The sequence below is a fragment of the Aricia agestis genome, chromosome 6 (assembly GCF_905147365.1).
Source record: "Aricia agestis chromosome 6, ilAriAges1.1, whole genome shotgun sequence".
NCBI classification, from domain to species: domain Eukaryota; kingdom Metazoa; phylum Arthropoda; class Insecta; order Lepidoptera; family Lycaenidae; genus Aricia; species Aricia agestis.
In genome coordinates, this window is record NC_056411.1 from 4,930,881 (window position 1) to 4,950,758 (window position 19,878).

The window sequence follows — 19,878 nt, forward strand, 5'->3', positions numbered from 1 at the left end:
CACAGTTTATATAAAAATTACAACTATTTAGTAAATGCAGTTTAGTACAACAGTCCCTAAACCATCTATTGCAGGTAAAAGGTATGACCGGGGAACCGGTAGTTCTGAAGAAATCTGCCGTACGCTCCATTAAGTTCGATCAAGAACCTATGGTTGAGGAAAAACCTGCATTTATTTTGGTAAGTATCAAAGATTGGTTTAATTTATTGGATGTATACTATCAGATAAGTTGATTCCTAGGCAGATGGCGGACCTAAGTACATAATTTGGTCGCGACTCGCGTTAAGGCGACATCTTGATAATTTGGCTGTAGCGATATCGATTTTTCTCAGCAATGACTAAAGCTAAGAAATTAAAGTTCGTCGTCAGTATTCATCATGTCTTTGTCTTTGAATTACCCATAGCATAACACGATGGGACAACTTTTATAACAAAGAATAATTAATCAAAAAGACCTCTGTAAAAAAGAGATTCCTATTTTGCCAACAGAGGAGAGTGATTTAAGTTCCAAAATTTGTACAAAGATTGGTTCAAGCATACACTTTAATTTGCCCATAGCTTATATGAAATGTATTTATGGTTTTTAAATAACGCGACAAAAACCATTTTGTCGCTACGCCCTTTCCATTTTTTGCTGTTTCATTGCTTGTTTTCTATGAGAGGCCGGGCTGGCCTCTCATAGAAAAAAAGCAATCTAAAATATATGCAACACGGTTTTTTACCTTAACGCGGCGCCACCTTAAGTCAAACCCATCCGAACGATCACAGCTAAGTACTAAAATTGAATTATGGACATAAGCCGACCACTTGACGTAGGTCCGTCAACTGCCTAGGAATCAATTTCCTTGATAGGGATTAGGGGCGTTGCTTGGATGGCATAAAAACTATCATTTTTTTGTAACAATTTGTATGCAAGATGGAAGAACAGAACAACACAAAATAAAATAGGAATATTAAAAATTTGAGATTTTCAAATTGTAACCAAACAAACTCAGTTTATTGCCCTCAGTATATTTAGAGCCCTCTGCAAAAGTTTACTTGTCACCACTATGAATTTTTCAAATTAGGTTTACTAGAGATCGCCCAATGGTCGAAATTCAACCTTACTTGCAACGATATTAGGACTATAACTACCTATATTTTGTAAAATATATTGACTTCATCATAGTTTTTTTCAATTCTTGTCTCTGGGACTCAGCTGATCTCAGACTGGCCGTTTAGGCATTGTCTTTAATAGTATCTAAAATTAAATAAAAAAAAACAATAATCCATTTTAATGAAACTTTTTAATCGGGACTTAACGCGACTTATTTAAGTAGTAATGCTACCACGTCCGTTGTCCCCTCGTGACCACGGCCGTTGCAACACGGCCGAAACGTCGAGAAAAAGTATGTACTCGTAGTAGCATTACCACTTAAATAAGTCGCGTTAAGTCCCGATTAAAAAGTTTCATAATAATCCATTTTCAATTTGTCAACTTGTTGTCAACAGACTTCAATCATAAATAAAAGAATATAATTCGTATGTATGCCTATACATACGAATTACTTATATTCTTTTATTTATGATTGTCACTCAAAAATCGGTCATTTTTCCTAGTAGTAGTGTCGTAGTGTGTGTAACGTTTTATTTGTTAAAAATATATATGATAAAAGCATCATTTTAAAATAATATTAGCTCAATGCACTCCTTTACCATATAAACTATAACTGTGCGAAATTTCATGCACCTACGTTTCCCCCATTTTTCGTAAAAAGGGTTACAAAGTTTTTCTCTCACGTATTAATATATAGCTATGCCAAATAAAAGAAATCGGCCAAGTGCGAGTTCCGTACCATTATAAACCAAATCCCTTTGGGTACGATACCCAAAAAAAATGTTAAGGCTTCTTAACAGATATGGAACACTACTAGCCTAGTTTACTTAAACAATGAATAATTGCTGCCTAACCAATAAAAGTGCAAAAAACAATTTTATTCTACACATATTATAAAACAATTTAATTGTAATGTTTCAGTGCGACACCAACTGGGAGAAAATTGTGTTTGGCAAGACGACAGATCAAGTCAGCCTAACCATGATGGCTCATCAGTACCTTCGGAAGACGGCCCTCAAACCACGCTCACTCAACTTCTAATGTGTGATTAGCTATTACTTGTCTCTGTTAAATAACATATTGGCGTAAGCCGGCCCCTAGACGAGCAATTTTATTGTCAATATCACGCTTCAATTTTTATTGAACAGTTTATTTGACAATTAGATTGAAGGCGTGCGATGTTCAATATCAACCCTAGACAGTCAATAATATATAACTCAATGTGACTGACTGACTGACATAGTGATCTATCAACGCACAGCCCAAACCACTGGACAGATCGGGCTGAAATTTGGCATGCAGGTAGAAGTTATGACCTAGGCATGTGCTAAGAAAGGATTTTGATCAATTCTATTCCCAAGGGGATAAAATAAAGGGTGAAAGTTTGTATGAGACTTTGTCAATTTTAAACCGATCGGGCTGAGACTTTGATGCCTAATTAGTAATAACACTTTTTAACGCGGGCGAAGGCGCGGGGAAAAGCTAGTTGACAATAAAATTGCTCGTCTAGGGGCCGGCTAAGCGGGAAGCGTGCGTAAATAATGTTACAATAGCTCTCTGTCTCTGTCACACACATCAGGGAACGATCAGAAACTATAGGTGGCAGCACATGTCATCCAATAAAAAGAGTACAAGTTTCGAATTTTCAAAACTATTACTTTGAATATAAACACGGCATAAATATGCGCCGGTTTTGACATGAGTAGAGATGATTCACTGCCTTATTTTCGCGAACAGACTGTACATAGGCTTAATTAGTTCTATTGCTGTCGCTCATATGGTATATAGACAGAGACAGGTAATATTAAAATATAAATTAAAACTTGTAAAGTATAACAAAACGTGGACCAGTAGTAATAATCATACATTAGTAAATCTAAATTATGATAATACTGTATTAATGTAGAGTTTGATTGGATCAGTTTGAAGATTTTTTATGGTGATTTATAAGTTTTGTAATATTTTTATGCTGGTGTTTATCATTTTGGGAGCTTTATAATGAGAGAATAATTTCTTCACGCATTTTTTTGATAGTCGATCTTTTCAGTTTGGAAATAAAATCATGCAGCAAGAATAAATTACACTTTTAAAAATTGAGCCACGGGAAATTTGGATGATTTTGTAATCGATGAAAATCTTTCTGATTTATGTTTAAATTGAAAAAGCTATTTTTGATTATGTTCAATGCATGTAAAAAAAATATATCTTTATAATCCTATTATATTGGGTTCGTGTATAGGAAAACTTGGTTTGTGAGCATGAGATATTATCATAGATGGTCGCTGTTAAGCGTTCATGTGTTAACCCACATTTTTTTGTTGTTATGAATGCAGTCTTGTTCTAAATGATCTAAAGAGCATGACTGCGTTCATAACTCAATAGGTATTTTTTTATGGGATGATAGTTGATACACAAATGCCTAGCAGCGTCTAGAATCTAGATACATGGCAATGACTGAAATATTAGGAGTGTGTAATTAAAACGTTATTGTTTTACAATGTTTTGTTCTTGTCCGTCAAGCCACTTATTTGACGTACAAGGGCCAACGCTTAAACACGGGCGGACGCAGGCGAGCGGGCACCCGTCGCGTGCGCCCAGCTTATTTAGCGCTGCTAGTATAATTTATATCTCGAGCGTGTACAGTTGTGTCGAGTAGATTACCACGGATTATTTAGTAATTTATTCTTTGGCAAAAAGACGTCAAGGGAAATAAAGTCGACTGCGAAAAGCGTGCGCCCGCCGTCCGCCGAGCGTGTGATAGTCCGTCGCCCGCGTCCGCGCTCCGTCCGTCCGGCGCTGCCTATACTATTTTTCATTATACACCCGCGAGTGTGCGCCCGCGCGAATTTTAGCGTTGGTCCTTAGCGTTGGCCCTAAGACAGTGACAAATATTGTTTATCTGTACTGCCTGATACCTAGCTATTAGTAAGTAGTATATAATCGGGATTATTGCTGTCTCATTTACACCACCCACCTATCTTGCTCTCGCATGAGTGATTCCTATATTTTTGTAGTTCTGTCTTGGCATGTATAAAATTATAATTTATTATTAATTTTTGTACTTTGTAAATCTTTATAAACGTTCACAACGAATTGAAGAATTATGTTTTATTTATTAACACTCCATTTGGATATTTTTATCATTTTATTTTACGTTTTGACTAAAATTATGTCTAGTTTATTATTTATAAGAAGATTTTAACCTTTAACGCAAATAGTATAATATTGTTTATATTTGCAAGTAAAGTTTTTGATAAGGGTTTGCTATGTAAGGTTATTATAATGCGCTTATAGTTAGTAAAACTAAGGATATAAGGTTTGGAATAACAAAGAACTATTTTTCTACTTGGAAGAAAATCTATTTTTTTTGTCATGTTATAGTCCAACAAGGATGCTTCGACGTCACAATTTTGTAACTTACACCAACATCCACGTGACAATGTCATCCAAGTATAACATTGCATGTGGTCGAATTAGGAAATATTGTCACTGGCGTAGTTTCCAATTTTTGTTTTGTATTCACGTGACTGTAATTCTAGTATCATTTTGAATCATAAAGTTAATATACCTAGCGTAATAAAGCAACAATCTCGAGCTGTCAAACGAAACCGAAATTGGTTTTCATCTGTGTGAAAAATATGTGTACGTATACACTTACACAAGCATGATTGAACATCAATTCTATGAGATTAAATTGTCAACGTGCGGCACGTGCCGACTGGACGTCAAAAAAAGAGTGCTGCTTTCATGTATCACACGTCTCTTTTTACCACGCAGTGTTACTGATAGTGACATCTCTCTTGCTCAGGCCTTTGTTTCTCTATTCCGCTAGGTATGTTAACTTTATGTTTTGAATTTAGCCGAAGCTGTCGTTGCGTCATTTTAAGTAAAAGCAGCAGCAGTGGATACCCACATGACAATGTCATCCAATTACCATTTTGCATGTAGCCAAAATATTTCGCATTGAAGGGTTGCGGGTTTGTTCCAGGCAGTTTATACAATTGAGTTTTTTTAAGTTTTTAACTATCGAGACAGCAGGACAGGTACATTTCTTTTTGTTTAAGAATAATATATTATTATTTAAATTTAGGTATAAAAAATGTCGTCAATTCTAAGCATTTATGTTCAACTAAATTGATAAGTACTAAGTACCTACATATCTTTGTAAATATAGTTAAGATGTCTAAACTTAGAACTTGGAAGAGCTATGTATATTATATTATGTGTGGAATGTGGATTGTATGAAAATTATAATTAGCATAAAATATTATTTGAGATAAGTATGGGATAAAAAATTATAAGTATAAATGCGGTTTTTGTTTTGAGATGTTTTGAAGAAGAAAGTTTGACCAGAAAAATAATAACTCACGTAGCAATTTTTTAAAAATAACTTCAAAATTGTTATAATATTTTTTGCAAGGGTTTACTTTATTTTTCTGATCAACACTTTAGTTTTATGTGAGGATTACTTTCAAAAAGGCGCGTCAAATTATTTCCATCAATCTTAAATCATGAAGTATCCGAAACCATGGAGGTGGTTTTCGGATCTTCGCTGCGAGCGGCCGGGACCGAGAAAATTTAAACAAAATGCCACTTTATGACATTGGCTATAGGTTTCATTTTACTACGCCACTAGCTTTTACGCCGCCGCCGGCGGCAGCGTGGGTCGCCACACAAATGTCAGTAGAAAATGATACCTATAGTGTATGTCATAGAGTAGCATTTCATTTGAGTTTTTATCGGTCGCGGTCTTTCGCGGCAAATAAAATCCTTATTTTACTGTTCTGAGATGAAATCGATGATTTTTCGAATCCAATATTAATGCAGCGATTTTTTTATATTATCAACAATCAATGCATTTTTCTGTTACATGCTTTTGTACTACTTAAACAAAAAAAAAAAAACCTTTTAGTACCAACCACTACCATAGTACCAACTATTAGTCATTTCCTCCTTATTTCAATAGCCAATGTAATATTGCTGACAATAAAAGCTGCTTTGTGAGCGGGACACACATTAGTCCTATTTCACCAAACCTGTCATTGCATCTCTCTTCTTAATATGAAGAAAGAGAGAGAACAATATTTCGTCTTCAAATTCTTAGCGCCATATTAGAATAGTTTAATCTAGTAATGTTAGTTTGTAATGCGTGCCTCATGTCCGTGTGATACGTCGAAATAAATGTTATTTGTTACTGATATTGGTTTTTCTGACACCCCTTTTTATATTTATTATTAAGTAGATGGCGCCACTAGAATCTAGATCTACTCGACTCATCAAGGGTCAATTTATACTAGCGCAGAGTCGAAGCGCATCGAAGCGAATCGTCAAAACTGAACATAACAAATTCAACCTAAAATCTTAAGAGAGAATTTAATAATCGGCCAAGTGCGAGTCGGACTCGCTCACGAAGGGTGCCGTACCGTTATAGAGCAAAAATACGCCAAAATGGCGTTTTTTTGTACGAGAGCCCCCCTTATTTTTTTATTTTATTTCAATATTATTATTTATTATTAAAGTATAATTAGAATTTAGGATTTTGTGAAAATTTCAAGTGCCTATCTGTTACCATTATTGATTACGATTTACGACCAAAAAGGCCACAAAACTCATGGTTCTTGTATGGGAGCCCTTAAATATTAACTTTATTTTGTTTTTAGTATTTGTAGCGGCAACAGATATACACAATGTGTGAAAATTTCAGAAGTTTATAAGGGGGCAAACGAGCAAACGGGTCACCTGATGGAAAGCAACTTCCGTCGCCCATGGACACTCGCAGCATCAGAAGAGCTGCAGGTGCGTTGCCGGCCTTCTAAGGGGTAATAGGGGAGGGTAGGGACGGGAATAGGGGAGGGTACGGAAGGAAATAGGGGAGGGTAGGGAAAGGAAAAGGGTAGGGGATTGGGCCTCCGGTAAACTCACTTACTCTGCGAAACACAGCGGAAGCGCTGTTTCACGCCGGTTTTCTGTGAGGACGTGGTATCTCTCCGGTCGAACCGGCCCATTCGTGCCGAAGCATGGCTCTCCCACGTCAAAAGACCTCTCCCACGTTTAGCTTTGGAAGTCTAGCTATAGCGGTTCTTGAGCTGATACAGCCTGGAGACAGATAGACAGACAGACAGACGGGCAGACAACGAAGTCTCAGTAATAGGGTCGCGTTTTTACCCTTTGGGTACCCGTACCGTAATATAGAGCAAAAATACGCCAAAAATTGTGTTTTTTGTACGGGAGCCCCCCTTATTTTTTTTTATTTTATTTCAATATTATTATTTATTATTAAAGTAAGTATAATTAGAATTTAGGATTTTGTGAAAACTTCAAATGGCTATCTGTTACCATTATTGATTACGAGCAAAAAGGCCACAAAAATCATGGCTTAAATATTAACTTTATATTGTTTTTAGTATTTGTTGTTATAGCGGCAACAGATATGATATGTTGTATAACAATCTTTGAAAATTTCAGAAGTCTAGCTATAGCGGTTCTTGAGATACAGTCTGGAGACAGACAGACAGACAGACGGACAGACAACGAAGTCTCAGTAATAGGGTCCCGTTTTTACCCTTTGGGCACGGAACCCTAAAAAGGCGCGCTCGTTCGCACGCACTCCCGCGAATCCGCTCGACCGACGCTTTTTGGTGCGCGCGCATCCATGCGCCCGCAAGCGAATTTACGCATCATCGCTGTATGCCCTCTGGCGAATCCGCGCGCATTCGTTCGACTTGTTGCGAATTTGACGCCTCGATGCGCTTCAACTGCTCTATTATAAATTGACCCTAAAATTCATTAGCCATAAATAGGAAACGTGCCCGAACTATAGGTGGCAGTACATGTCAAGTAATAATAGAGCACAAGTTTCAGATTTTAGACGCTAGTCTGTAGGCTGCAGCAGTTATTTGTATATGAAAACGTGCAGAAAGTAGATATAGGTGGCAGCACATGCCACGGGAATGTTAAAGTACAAGTTTCGGAATAAGCGAAATCAGTTAGAACGTAAAGTCCAGGAAGTCGTTTAAATAAGTGTTTTTGTAAAAAAATATTAGAATTATAGAAAAAACCTAAAAAGTTTATCGTTTTTAGGGTTCCGTACCCAAAGGGTAAAAACGGGACCCTATTACTAAGACTTCGATGTCTGTCTGTCCGTCTGTCTCCAGGCTGTATCTCAAGAACGGTGATAGCTAGAGAGTTTATTAAACTTTCACAGATTGAAATTTTCACAGATTACGTATTTTTGTTGCCGCCATAACAACAAATATTAAAAACCTTAAATCAAATACTTGAAGTTCGACAAGGCTTTATTTGAACGTGGGTGACATTGACGGGAGCGCTGCTGAAGGAGAACTGTCAAAGACATGTCAAAAATTACGTTTTTGTATGATAGAAGCGTTTAGTTCCTTTTCTCGCCACGTTCAAATAAAGCCTTGTCGAACTGTAAGAGGGGCTCCCATACAATAAACTTGATTTTTTTGGCATTTTTTATCTATATCAATAATGGCAGCAGGTAGGCACTCAGGCACTTGATATTTTCAAAAAGTCTTCAATATATTATGTCTACTTCAATAATCATCAAATAAAATAAAAATTTAAGGGGGACTTCCATACAAAAAACACATTTTGTCATAGTGTCATAGTGCAAATATAGGCCATATTTGCACTATGACGGTACGGAACCCTTCGTGCGCGAGTCCGACTCGCACTTGGCCGATTATTTCCTTCTGTAAAATAAGCACCTATAACAGTTAGGAGATATTATCACTTCGACGAAACAAGTACCTAAGTATCTTGTAATAGGGCCTAATATTATTTTTCTGTACCGATATACAAGATGAGTGTAAACACCGTTATCCTTGAAACCATCAAATGAGCCCGTCAAAATGAAGAACTTTTTCTATGAGAACAATGCTGGGAACTCAAAAATATCCGACTTTATACCCATACAAATGCCAATCCCGGGCATCCAAGGGCAAGACGGCATTTTTTTGAGTTCCCAGCATTGTTCTCATAGATAAAGTTGTTCATTTTGACAGGCTCATTTGATGGTTTCAAGGATAACGGTGTTTACACTAACACACTGTAGAGTACACAAGTACGGTACCAACTATAGGGTCGGTACGTGCAATACGTAGGTACCTTAACCCAAATACGCATTAACTGTGGATTTAATCACTCGGGCAAACCCATTTGAGTGAGATTAAAGTCAGGTAAAAACAATGGGTAAGTATTAGTGTGTCACATCCGAACCACACGGGCACAGAGTTCCTCAGGCATAGTAATCCTTGCCGCTAGAGTGTACCCTTTTACACGGTGACAATGTGTTTTAAGTAATAAAAACATCTCACCAAAAACATATAAAATATTTAAAAAAAACGGCCAAGTGTGATTTTTTAGTATTTGTTGTTATAGCGGCAACAGAAATAGATAATCTGTGAAAATTTCACCTCTCTAGCTATTATCGTTTTTTAGTTACAGCCTGGAGACAGACAGACATCGAAGTCTTTGTAATAGGGTCCCGTTTTTACCCTTTGGGTACGGAACCCTAAAATGAGAGACAAGCCTAATGGTAATCGATGTATTATTTTATTTAACGCCTCCGTGGTCTAGTGGTATAGAGCGCGGCTCTTGACTCGTGAGGTCGTGGGTTCGATTCCCGCGTTGGAAACATGTTATTTCCAAGTTTGCTTAGGACAATGCAGGCTGATCACCTGATTGTCTTACAAGTAAGATGATCCATGCGTCGGATGGGCTTGTAAAAAGTCGGTCCTGCGCCTGATTTCTCGCCGGTCGTGTCGGTCTTCCGTCCCACTGGGTTATGAGAGTAAAGGAATAGAGAGTGCTCTTGTGTACTGCGCACACACTTGGGCACTATAAAATTACTCCTGCGTAGCTGGCCTGGTTTCAATGAAACCGGCCACCGTCATCGAAACCGGTGGGAGCTATTAATCTATGTATAATGTAATCTATCTCTCGTAAAAAGTTTTCAGAGAACCGCTTCGAGAAAAGTATGATACGGCAGTGCATGCTCGTACTCAAAGAGATATAATTTTTTACTTTAATTTCCTGATTATGTTTATGTAGGTACCTACAAATTATCGTACATTTCTATCAAACTCTTTTATACTGTATCACTCTTCTAAGTATAAGTATTATTTTCAAAGTAAGAAACCATTTGTTTCTGAGTGCGGACTGCGGCGGCAAGAAAATACAGGTATATGTTGCAGGTACAAAATAGAAATCTAGAAAATATGCATGACCTATCATGCATATTTTCTAGATTTCTATTTAGTTTTAAAATAATATGTTATGGTAGGGCCGACCGCTTTGGAGATGATGCGATTTAACGACAATTAACCTACACAGTAAGAGCACGTAGGAGCGACCAACGCTCTACTTTTTCTAGAGTATAATATTATATTGCGTGTTTACTCGTAATGGATGACAAATAAACTTTGTTCGCCTCCCATCCATCGCCACGCCAAAGTCAGAAGTTCCCAAACTTTCCGGAAGTTCCCCCGAGCCTTGTCACCGTACAGTGTATGCTCAAACGGAGAGCTCACCTTAATTGGCGGGCCGGGTTGTAACAAGGCGGACGGGAATTACGGCCGGGCCAAATCGAATCACTCCCCTGATTACACATTAACGACTCCTGACTTCAATGACTCGAATTCGCGTGTTTACTTTACGGCGGAGATGGAAATGAAAATATGGAAATTGACATAACATCGCAAAATTACACTTGCGGCTCCAAGTAGCAAAGAGATACAACAATATTATATAGAGTTACTGATGATCGCACTCATATTTTATAATGACGATTAAACTTTAATTTAATGAAGAGTTTGACAGATAATGTATAGAATTGACATTCTATCTAATCTTAATTTAATCCAATTAAGTAATAAACAAAAAAAATATAGATTTTTTGTGCAGGATTTCTCAATGTGACGACAAGAAATCTTACCCACTTCACAATAATAATAAAGAAGTGCAGAAGCATACGTGGGAGAGTCTTCGGCACGAATATGCCGGCTCGACCGGATAAATATCACGTTCTCACAGAAAACCGGCGTGAAACAGCGCTTGCGCTGTGTTTCGCCGAGTGAGTGAGTTTACCGGAGGCCCAATTCCCTACCCTATTCCCTTCCCTACCCTCCCCTATTCCCTTCCCTATCCTATTCCTATTCCTTACCTATTCCTTACCCTATTCCCTATTAAAAGGCCGGCAATGCACTTGCAGCTCTTCTGATGCTGCAAGTGTCCATGGGCGACGGAAAGTTGCTTTCCATCAGGTGACCCGTTTGCTCGATTGCCCCCTTATTTCATAAAAAAAGAAGTTTTTTACTGTACATATTTTGATACGTCATTTTATTAAATTAAAAACCATATTTTCCTTAATAAACTTTTATATTTTCAGAGGGAAGGATAGGGGGTATAATTGGATGTCAAGATGTTCGCTGTCATCTGAAAACTTTAGCAGGGGTTTATGGTGTCAAAAGTTTGAGAATAGAGTTTTTTGTGTAGACTGTTCTCACAGATTACTATAATAGTTACCTACTAGGTAGATTTTTTTTGTGTTGGTACGCAGGTAAGTAAATGAGACGTTTTGTTTTTGTTATTTTAATCCTTCGATCGTGGATTCTTGGAAATCTATTGTTATTCTATTGTGTCTCGCTCACTGGTGAGAATATGGGGCTTGATGGGTTAAAAATTAAAATATATTTCAAACAATGAGATCTACCGTCTACTTAAGTGGACATTGGACAATGACCTACCTTAATATTTAGATAGGTACCTTCAGGAAATTGATTCGCAGATGGCTGAGTCAGAACTACGTCATTTAGTGTTCTCATGTACTGTGAGAGAAGTTGATTCATTTATGCACATATCGGACCTGCGTAATTTTGTCGCGTTACGCCAAACTCAGGCGATCGCGACAGAAGGTCACAGCTAATATTGAATTGAAATAATCCGACCATGAAAACCGTAGGTCCATCAACTGCCTATATTAATCAATTTCTTCGATGGTATAGGCGTATCTACCATAGCCCATACATTTTTACGTGATAGAGCCATGCTTCGGCACGAATAGACCGGCTCACAGAAAACCGGCGTGAAACAGCGCGTGCGCTGTGTTTCGCCAAGTGAGTGAGTTTACCGGAGGCCCAATACCCTACCCTATTCCCTTACTTACCCTCACCTATTCCCTCTTAAAAGGCCAGCAACGCACCTGCAGCTCTTCTGATGTTGCGAGTGTCCATGGGCGACGGAAGGTGCTTTCCACCAGGTGACCCGTTTGCTCGTTTGCCCCCTTATGTAAAAAAAAGCCTTAAGTAATTTAAAGAAATAAGCGCAAAAGCCATTAAAATCACTTTTACTTCAACTCCAGACTCCATGCAACTATTTCGCAGTAAAAACTCTGTCGCTTTGGAAAAGTCCAATAAAATTTTATATTCAATCTCTGGAATGTTCTAAATTGCATACACAGTAGCGTTTCCAGGAATAGGTCGCCGCAATGAATTCCAAACTGAAGGCAAAACTTTTAAAGAGCTTTTAATAAAAGTCGTGCGGCACAGAAAAGCCCGTACTTTATTTGTATTTTTGAAACTAAATAAAAATGCGAACTCGCAACAGAGTCGCCGAGTTGAAATACTGTTTTTAACTGCATAAGATTTAATTTGAAAATTGTGTAAAAGCATTCGCGAAGTGCATTTTACTTTTATTGAAGTTGGAAAGTATTCGGATTACTTTTTACGATTACTGCTTTCAGGGTAACTAAAGTGATTTACCTGCGACGTGGGAGCTCAAGTAGATTAGTTTTACTCAGCTGAAAGTTGAAACATTTTGCAACTAGAGGCTGAACTAACGTACCTAATTTAGTGCGACTCAAAACATTAAAGATGTAAGGGCCGCGCTAACCCCTCACAGCGCCTGTGTGCGAAATCTATGAAGCGCCTCTTTTTCTCGAATCTTAATGTTTCAACCTCTTATTTCTTTAAGTTGACCGAAATTGGCTATGCCGCGGCGTCCTTATTGTCTTGGCGCCTGTGTGCTCCGCACACTACGCACATAAGGGCGGCTCGGCCGGTGGCCCTGGACCTAACTCGTTTTTAGGGTTCCGTATCCATAAGGGTAAAAACGGGACCCTATTACTAAGACTTCGATGTCTGTCCGTCTGTCTGTCGCCAGGCTGTAACTCAAGAAAGGCTATAGCTAGGCTTCTGAAATTTTCACAGATTGTGTATATCTGTTGCGCTATAACAACAAATACTAAAAACAAAATAAAATTAATATTTAAAGGGAGCTCCCATTAAACAAACGTGACTTTTATACGACGTGACGGTATCAGTAATGGCAACAGGTAGGCACTAGATATTTTCACAAAGGCGTTAGGCCATGTCTACTTCAATATTTAAGAATAATATTAAAATAAAATAAAAATTTAAGAGGGGCCCATCGCATACAAAAACACAATTTTTGGCCTATTTTTCCTCAATAACGGTACGGAACCCGTCGTGCGTGAGTCCGACTCGCACTTGGCCGATTATTTAGTTTATGTCTCCCTTAAATAGATTTTACTGTGAATGTAGCTTTGGTTTAATTATTGCACAGTCAAATCCTTTACAATGGCACATTTCTCATAGAAACATAGAGGTCAAACTAACTGTTGCAGCGCTGCTAAATACTTTTTAAGGGACACAAATACGCATCCTACAGTATTATCAGGTTTTGTTACATCAACAACAAAAATCTGGCTCTTTTCTCGACACCCTAACTTTCTTAAACTTAGTTTTCTTTCAGCGAACTCTTCCCGTCCATCCATTAGTGTTATACTTAACTTTTAAGCATAGTTTTTAGGTGCTCTCCCACATAATTTCCTTGATATTTTTGATCTAAACGTTAACGACCTCTCCGTCCTATTTCACGCTTCAATGAACCTCTTGAAGCGGGTTTGAGGTACACCGAGATCATTTTATTACAAGAAATTGTTTTTATAGCAATAACAATATCGTCAAGGGCGTAGCTACTGCCGTATCAAATATACGGGGCTCCGGGGCCATGGGCCAACGTGCATAATAAATATGGAAAAATTAATAAAAACTTTAACTTTCCTAAGACATCGTATTAGGGTTGTGAGGGAAACATAATATTAGATACCAGTGCAGCGAGAATACCAGTGCAGCGAGCTAGCTTGCTGCGTATAGCTGAGCCTGGGCCAATTTTGACATCACACAATATTTGTATTGTAGGTATTGTAGCTTCAGCTGTTTTATTGTTTGATTTACATGTGTTGTGTGGTATTAAAGTAAACATATTCTTATTCTTATTCTAGATTTTTCATGAATATTTAGATAAAATCAAATATAAAACACAAAGTAAAATAGATATTCATCTCTACCTTTAGTATTGGTGGCTTTTCGCTAAACGCTGGGAGCGTTTAGCGAAAAGCCACCAAAGAAAGATTTTTTTCTCGAGTAAGTATAACAACATTTTTTCCGTCCTTATACCCTAAGTTTTACAACACCTTTTAATAAGTTGTTATAATTTTTCTATTGTAATTTAAATTATTTTTACGTATTCTGTCGGTGTTCGAGAAAAAATCAGCTTTTAAGTAAAACTCACCCTTCAAATGTGTTGGGATAACTTTTCCGACTTAGATGACAAAATTATCTTTGAATTTTGATACATAAATATTATAATTGTAAGCATTATTAAGGAGATAAGTAATCGTAAGAATATAATTTTTTGGAAATCCTAAATTAAATAAATTGTCTTTTTTTATGAAACAGGGGGGCAAACGAGCAAACGGGTCACCTGATGAAAAGCAACTACTGTCGCCCATGGACATTCGCAACATCAGAAGAGCTGCAGGTGCGTTGCCGGCCTTTTAAGAGGGAATACGCTCTGTTCTTGAAGGTTTGCAGGTCGTATAGGTCCGGAAATACTGTGCTGATGACAGTTCGTTCCAGAGTTTTACAGTGAGTGGCAGAAAGTTACGCGAGAAACGCACGGCGGAAGATTGCCACTCATCAAGGTGATGAGGATGGTATATGTCCATCCGTAATATAAAAAAAAAACCTTCTCCCAGTGTGCCGCGGTACAAGCGAACTGTATTTTCATAAACTCGGGCGCCTTGCTCTATAACAAACTCATCCGGGCTCCAGCCGTTCGGAGTATTTCATTATAAACTTCATAAATTCCCCATTCCCCCTTCGCTCTTCCCCCACCCCCATCGTAGCCCAACGTGACAGTTCACGTAATTCCTCGTCTACTTATAAGTATACCCCATTTCAACCCATTTGTTTCTTAAGAGACTTCTATCATCTATGCGATTTTTTGTATAAAGCTAAAAGTATAATATTGTATCTCTCACATAATTAATACACCGAAATAATATCTCATATTAAGTAATCAAACGTACTATAAACTACAAGTTATGAGGTTTTTAAGATTTAATTTAGCTACGTAAACGTTTTTCAAAATGTAAAAAAAAAAATTAAGTGCTATTGTTTCTTTCAAAACGTTATTTGAAAGAAAAATACTTTCTTTTATAAATACGCGTATCATAAAAATAACTACCGCTATACAAATTGGCTATCGCATTCTTTGAACAAGCTATATGTATACAGACTTACTATACAACAAAGAGCAACAATTTTATTTGGAGCGAGTAATTATTCAGAGATGGGAATTGGCAAAATAGCTCGGATCCCAGCGATCATTACCTTTTACGGCTCATTCGCAAATTACGGCTGTAAAATGTACGCGTAAACTTCATAACGACCGCCATGATGATCTAGATATCTAGATATTTAGTATGTTTCCAACCTAATTTGGGATCTATACCGGGCACAAGACTATTTACACTATAATAAAGAGGGAAAGTTTTTTTTTGTTTCGTGGAGGTAATTTCTGAAACGACTCCGATTGCTAAAACTTTAACACCGATAGAAACATGGTGTGTTCCTGAGTGACATAGGCCATATTTTATATTTATAAAGTTATGTTTTTTTCCTGAAATTATGTCGTTCTCAGAACTGACTATATACTCGCTGTAGCACATCGTAGGGCCACCGGAGATTAGAGACACGACAGTTTTTAGACAGACTATTGCATAATAAAAAGTACTAGACGCGCACATTTGGAACAAAACGTCTCTTATGCTAAGTACTCACATACGGTTTTCCTCGATAGTTTTACTCCAAATCGAGCAATAACCGCTCCGCTCCAATTCGAGCTGTCAGTTTTGCGGTCCACACGGTGGACCGCAAAACTGACAGCTCATGCATGCAATTAAATATGTCAAATATGTCATTTCCTTCGATTCGGAGTAAAACTATCGAGCAAAACCGTATGTGAGTACTTAGCATAAGAGACGTTTTGTTTCATTAGCTTTTAGTTTCATTTTTTATTATTCGCGGACGACATGAAAATCTTTAAAGTTGTTAATAATCTATCTGATCAAATGCTACCTCAAGAGGTACACAATATATACATCTATTGGCGAATAATAATACTATTTTGTTAGCAACTAATTGTTTTAACGACCAGCAAATGGCGTTATTAAGTAACACGAAGTCAATGAGTGTTTGCTATACCGAGCAAAGCTCGGTCATCCATACTATTATATAAATCAGATTGAAAAAGTGCAGAAAAAACTAATTAGATTATTAAAATATAGATTTAAACTAAATACTTACCAAAATTATAGCTATGACAACTTGTGCAGCCACCTCCATCTGCTTCCACTTGCTCTTAGAAGAAATATCAGTGATATCGCCAATGGTTCCATTGACTGTCCCTCACTGCTTGCTAAATTAAATCTTAAGGTTCCCATCAATACGCATCTTTGCTATTTTAACACCCTTTATATCCCACTATCTCACACCATTCCGAGCTAACTCTTTTTTTCCCTGATCGTGTGCGTCCCTAAATGATTCAATTAAAAACAATAACGATATAGACTTCTTTTGCACCAGTGCTAAAAATATAAGACAACATCTAGCGAATATTTTCTTTAAATCCTTCCCGAATAATGTCACCCAAGTACCACCGTTGTAAATTTATATTATAATAAATGTGTTATTGTTCGCATAATCTTTAGATTAATAAGTAGTCTTAAGTGAGCATATTTCTTTCTCAAAATTGTAAATCATTTGCGAAGACTTGTAATTGATTCTAAATTGTAAACTTATCTTACTATTATTTTAACTTTAATGAACTGTAAGTCTTCCTGATCAATAAAATAAAATTAAAAAAGTAATACGTCCATAGTCCATACCAATATTGTAAGTGTGAAAGTCTGTCTGTCTGGCTTCTTCACACCCAAACCACTTAATTGATTTTACTGAAATTTAGTATGGAGATACTTTGAGTCTCGAAAAAGGATATACTTTTTATGCCAAAAGATGTACGATTCCTGCGCGATGATTGGCGAAAACAAAATAAAGCATTAACTCATGTTTGTATCTCCGCCATCTCTCACGAAATCTCTCTTTTCAACGTAAACTTATTCACAAAAAGTTTTTTCCTTAATTTTGTACTTAGCAGAAGATCATATGCCCAAAATACATAATTATGTCTAGTTTATTTTAAAACACCTATACGTCTATAAACAGATACCTAACTTTCCAGATTATTCCTGTAACCTACCTACATGTAACGTCGGACGGTCCGCCAGTCGGACGGACGGACATAAATCCCGGGACAGGACGCGGCCGCAATAAATCTAGACGGGCCGGGAATATTCATGAGGGCGTAATATGTTATGCGGGATATACGTAGCGTGTGAGATTTAAATATATTTGTATGTCGCAATAATCTTCTATTATAATATTGAGTACACTGATTTTAAATTAGTACGTATCTAATAATGGTTGCCATTCAGAGTAGTAACAAAAAAACTGCATGGAAGATAAAAAGAAGACGTATCGTCAAAAACTAAAGCTGGATGCAATAACTCATGTTTTATAAGGGCATGACAGTAATAAACGTTTTATGAAACGTTTTTACATTGTTGAATCGCAGACGTATAAAAGTGTAGACAGTTTTGTGGATATTATAGACATGGATTGGCGCTTTGAAATAATATCAATGAACGAAATTCAAAAGTAAGTAGATGTTTAACTTTTAGGGTGGGTTGCGCCAGAGTCGTAGTTATAGTTAAGGGTTAAGGTTATCGTCCAATATGGCGTCCATTATGGATTTTTACTAGGGATTTGACAGTTCATTTGACATTTTGTTATGGTTAAAGAGTAAGTTGGTGCAACTTACCCTTAGCCTTCCAAAGGCTTACTTTTTATTTTTCGAATATTTTTCTTTTATTTTTATTTTAAGCCAATATTTTGAATTTTTGAGAATTACTTTTAAAATATTGAATTAAATTCCATCTTGCTGTCAGCTGGAACAAAGATCATGTAGGTTTCAGCATTTTTATGTAAAGTCTGGTTGCTTACTAATTTCTTATGTTCAAAAAACCTGTATACATAATATATACTAAAAAAATAATATTACAAATACGCCATCTACTGACGCCCAGGAATACTAACAACGCCTCGCTGTACTTTATTCTCAAAAACGTTGACTCACAGGAATACTATCAACGCCCTCTGCCCCTACCATGCAGGTACAACTTTTTCAGGCTGGCCCAGGGCGCAACGCGCGATAAGGAACTACGTTCCAAATGCCATATCTATCGTAACTTCAACCTATGGCTGTAGTGTAACTTCTGACTTCTCTCGCCATTGTTTCAGAATATTGTAGATTCTCGAAAAACAATTTTCCGTCGCTGAACGCTCTTGATAATGTCCTGGGACCTGTCTCGTTTGCGCCACAGAGTCACAAATATCACGGAAATGATACCGTAGACGTAGAGGTATAGACAAGTAAATCCATTTTGGTTGGCACAATATGTAATGTAAGTATGTACCATCAGAGTGATTGGTTTATAAGCAGATGGTGGACTTAATTTGATCGGGTTATCTCAAGCGTAGCCGATAGATTTTTAACTAAATATTACCTGACACAACCCGACTAATTAATAACGTAGGTTTTGCCATCTTGAAAATTTTCTTTCATGATACATGTTAAGTACGTCGTGTGCTACAGATTTACAAGGATGTTGTGATATTCTTGTAGGATGTATTAAATCAGCTCACAACTTTAATATCGCTTCGAACCGGAGGGGCAACAGACCATTTGCACAATATAATCTACCTACAAATAACAACACATCGGAAGTCTGAACTCTGATCTACTCAGTCATCACCACACTGAAAAGATCTCCAAAATTAAACAGCGTTATTAATATCGTTTCATTGCTTTTTATTCTAATAGGATAAAATAACAGTCTCATCCTGTAAATTCAAATTTATATCTACGATCTATTCCTTTTATTATGATTTTCACTCGCGGCCCATTGAATTCCAAGGACAAAAGATTTCCTCAGCAAAATATTAACGTCAAGACCAGCTCGGGTTTCAGCGGTACAAAAACTGTCATTGTTTTTGTAAACATTAAACTGTTTATAACATTTTAAGTTGTGATTAGGTTTGCTTATTTATATTTTGTTTGTGTTACTTACCTGTATTTTTGTTTAAACCTATACCGCAGAATACATATTAGTACAATTACCTATACATTTATATACTTGAATATGATAATAAGATAATTATAATTGTATAAGATTGTGATGCAATCTTTAATTAGCCGTGAGATGAATGTCGGCCGTACTTAGACACATCTTGTTCATTTTTAGGGTTCCGTACCCAAAGGGTAAAAACGGGACC

General features: G+C 37.0%; 1 protein-coding gene across 2 annotated transcripts in view; it reads left to right on the forward strand.

Moving 5' to 3' along the window:
• The window catches only part of LOC121727921 (myb protein), a 525,795-nt gene that overhangs the window by 41,549 nt on the left and 464,368 nt on the right, over nt 1-19,878 (forward strand). The window contains exons 16-17 of one of the 2 annotated variants that reach the window (XM_042115981.1): nt 75-179; nt 2,018-2,138. In XM_042115981.1, coding sequence (XP_041971915.1) covers nt 75-179; nt 2,018-2,137 — 225 coding nt within the window. In that variant the 3' untranslated portion in view covers nt 2,138. Of the gene's footprint in view, nt 1-74; nt 180-2,017; nt 2,208-19,878 lie in introns of those variants that run through there. The other variant, XM_042115983.1, reaches the window with a different exon arrangement.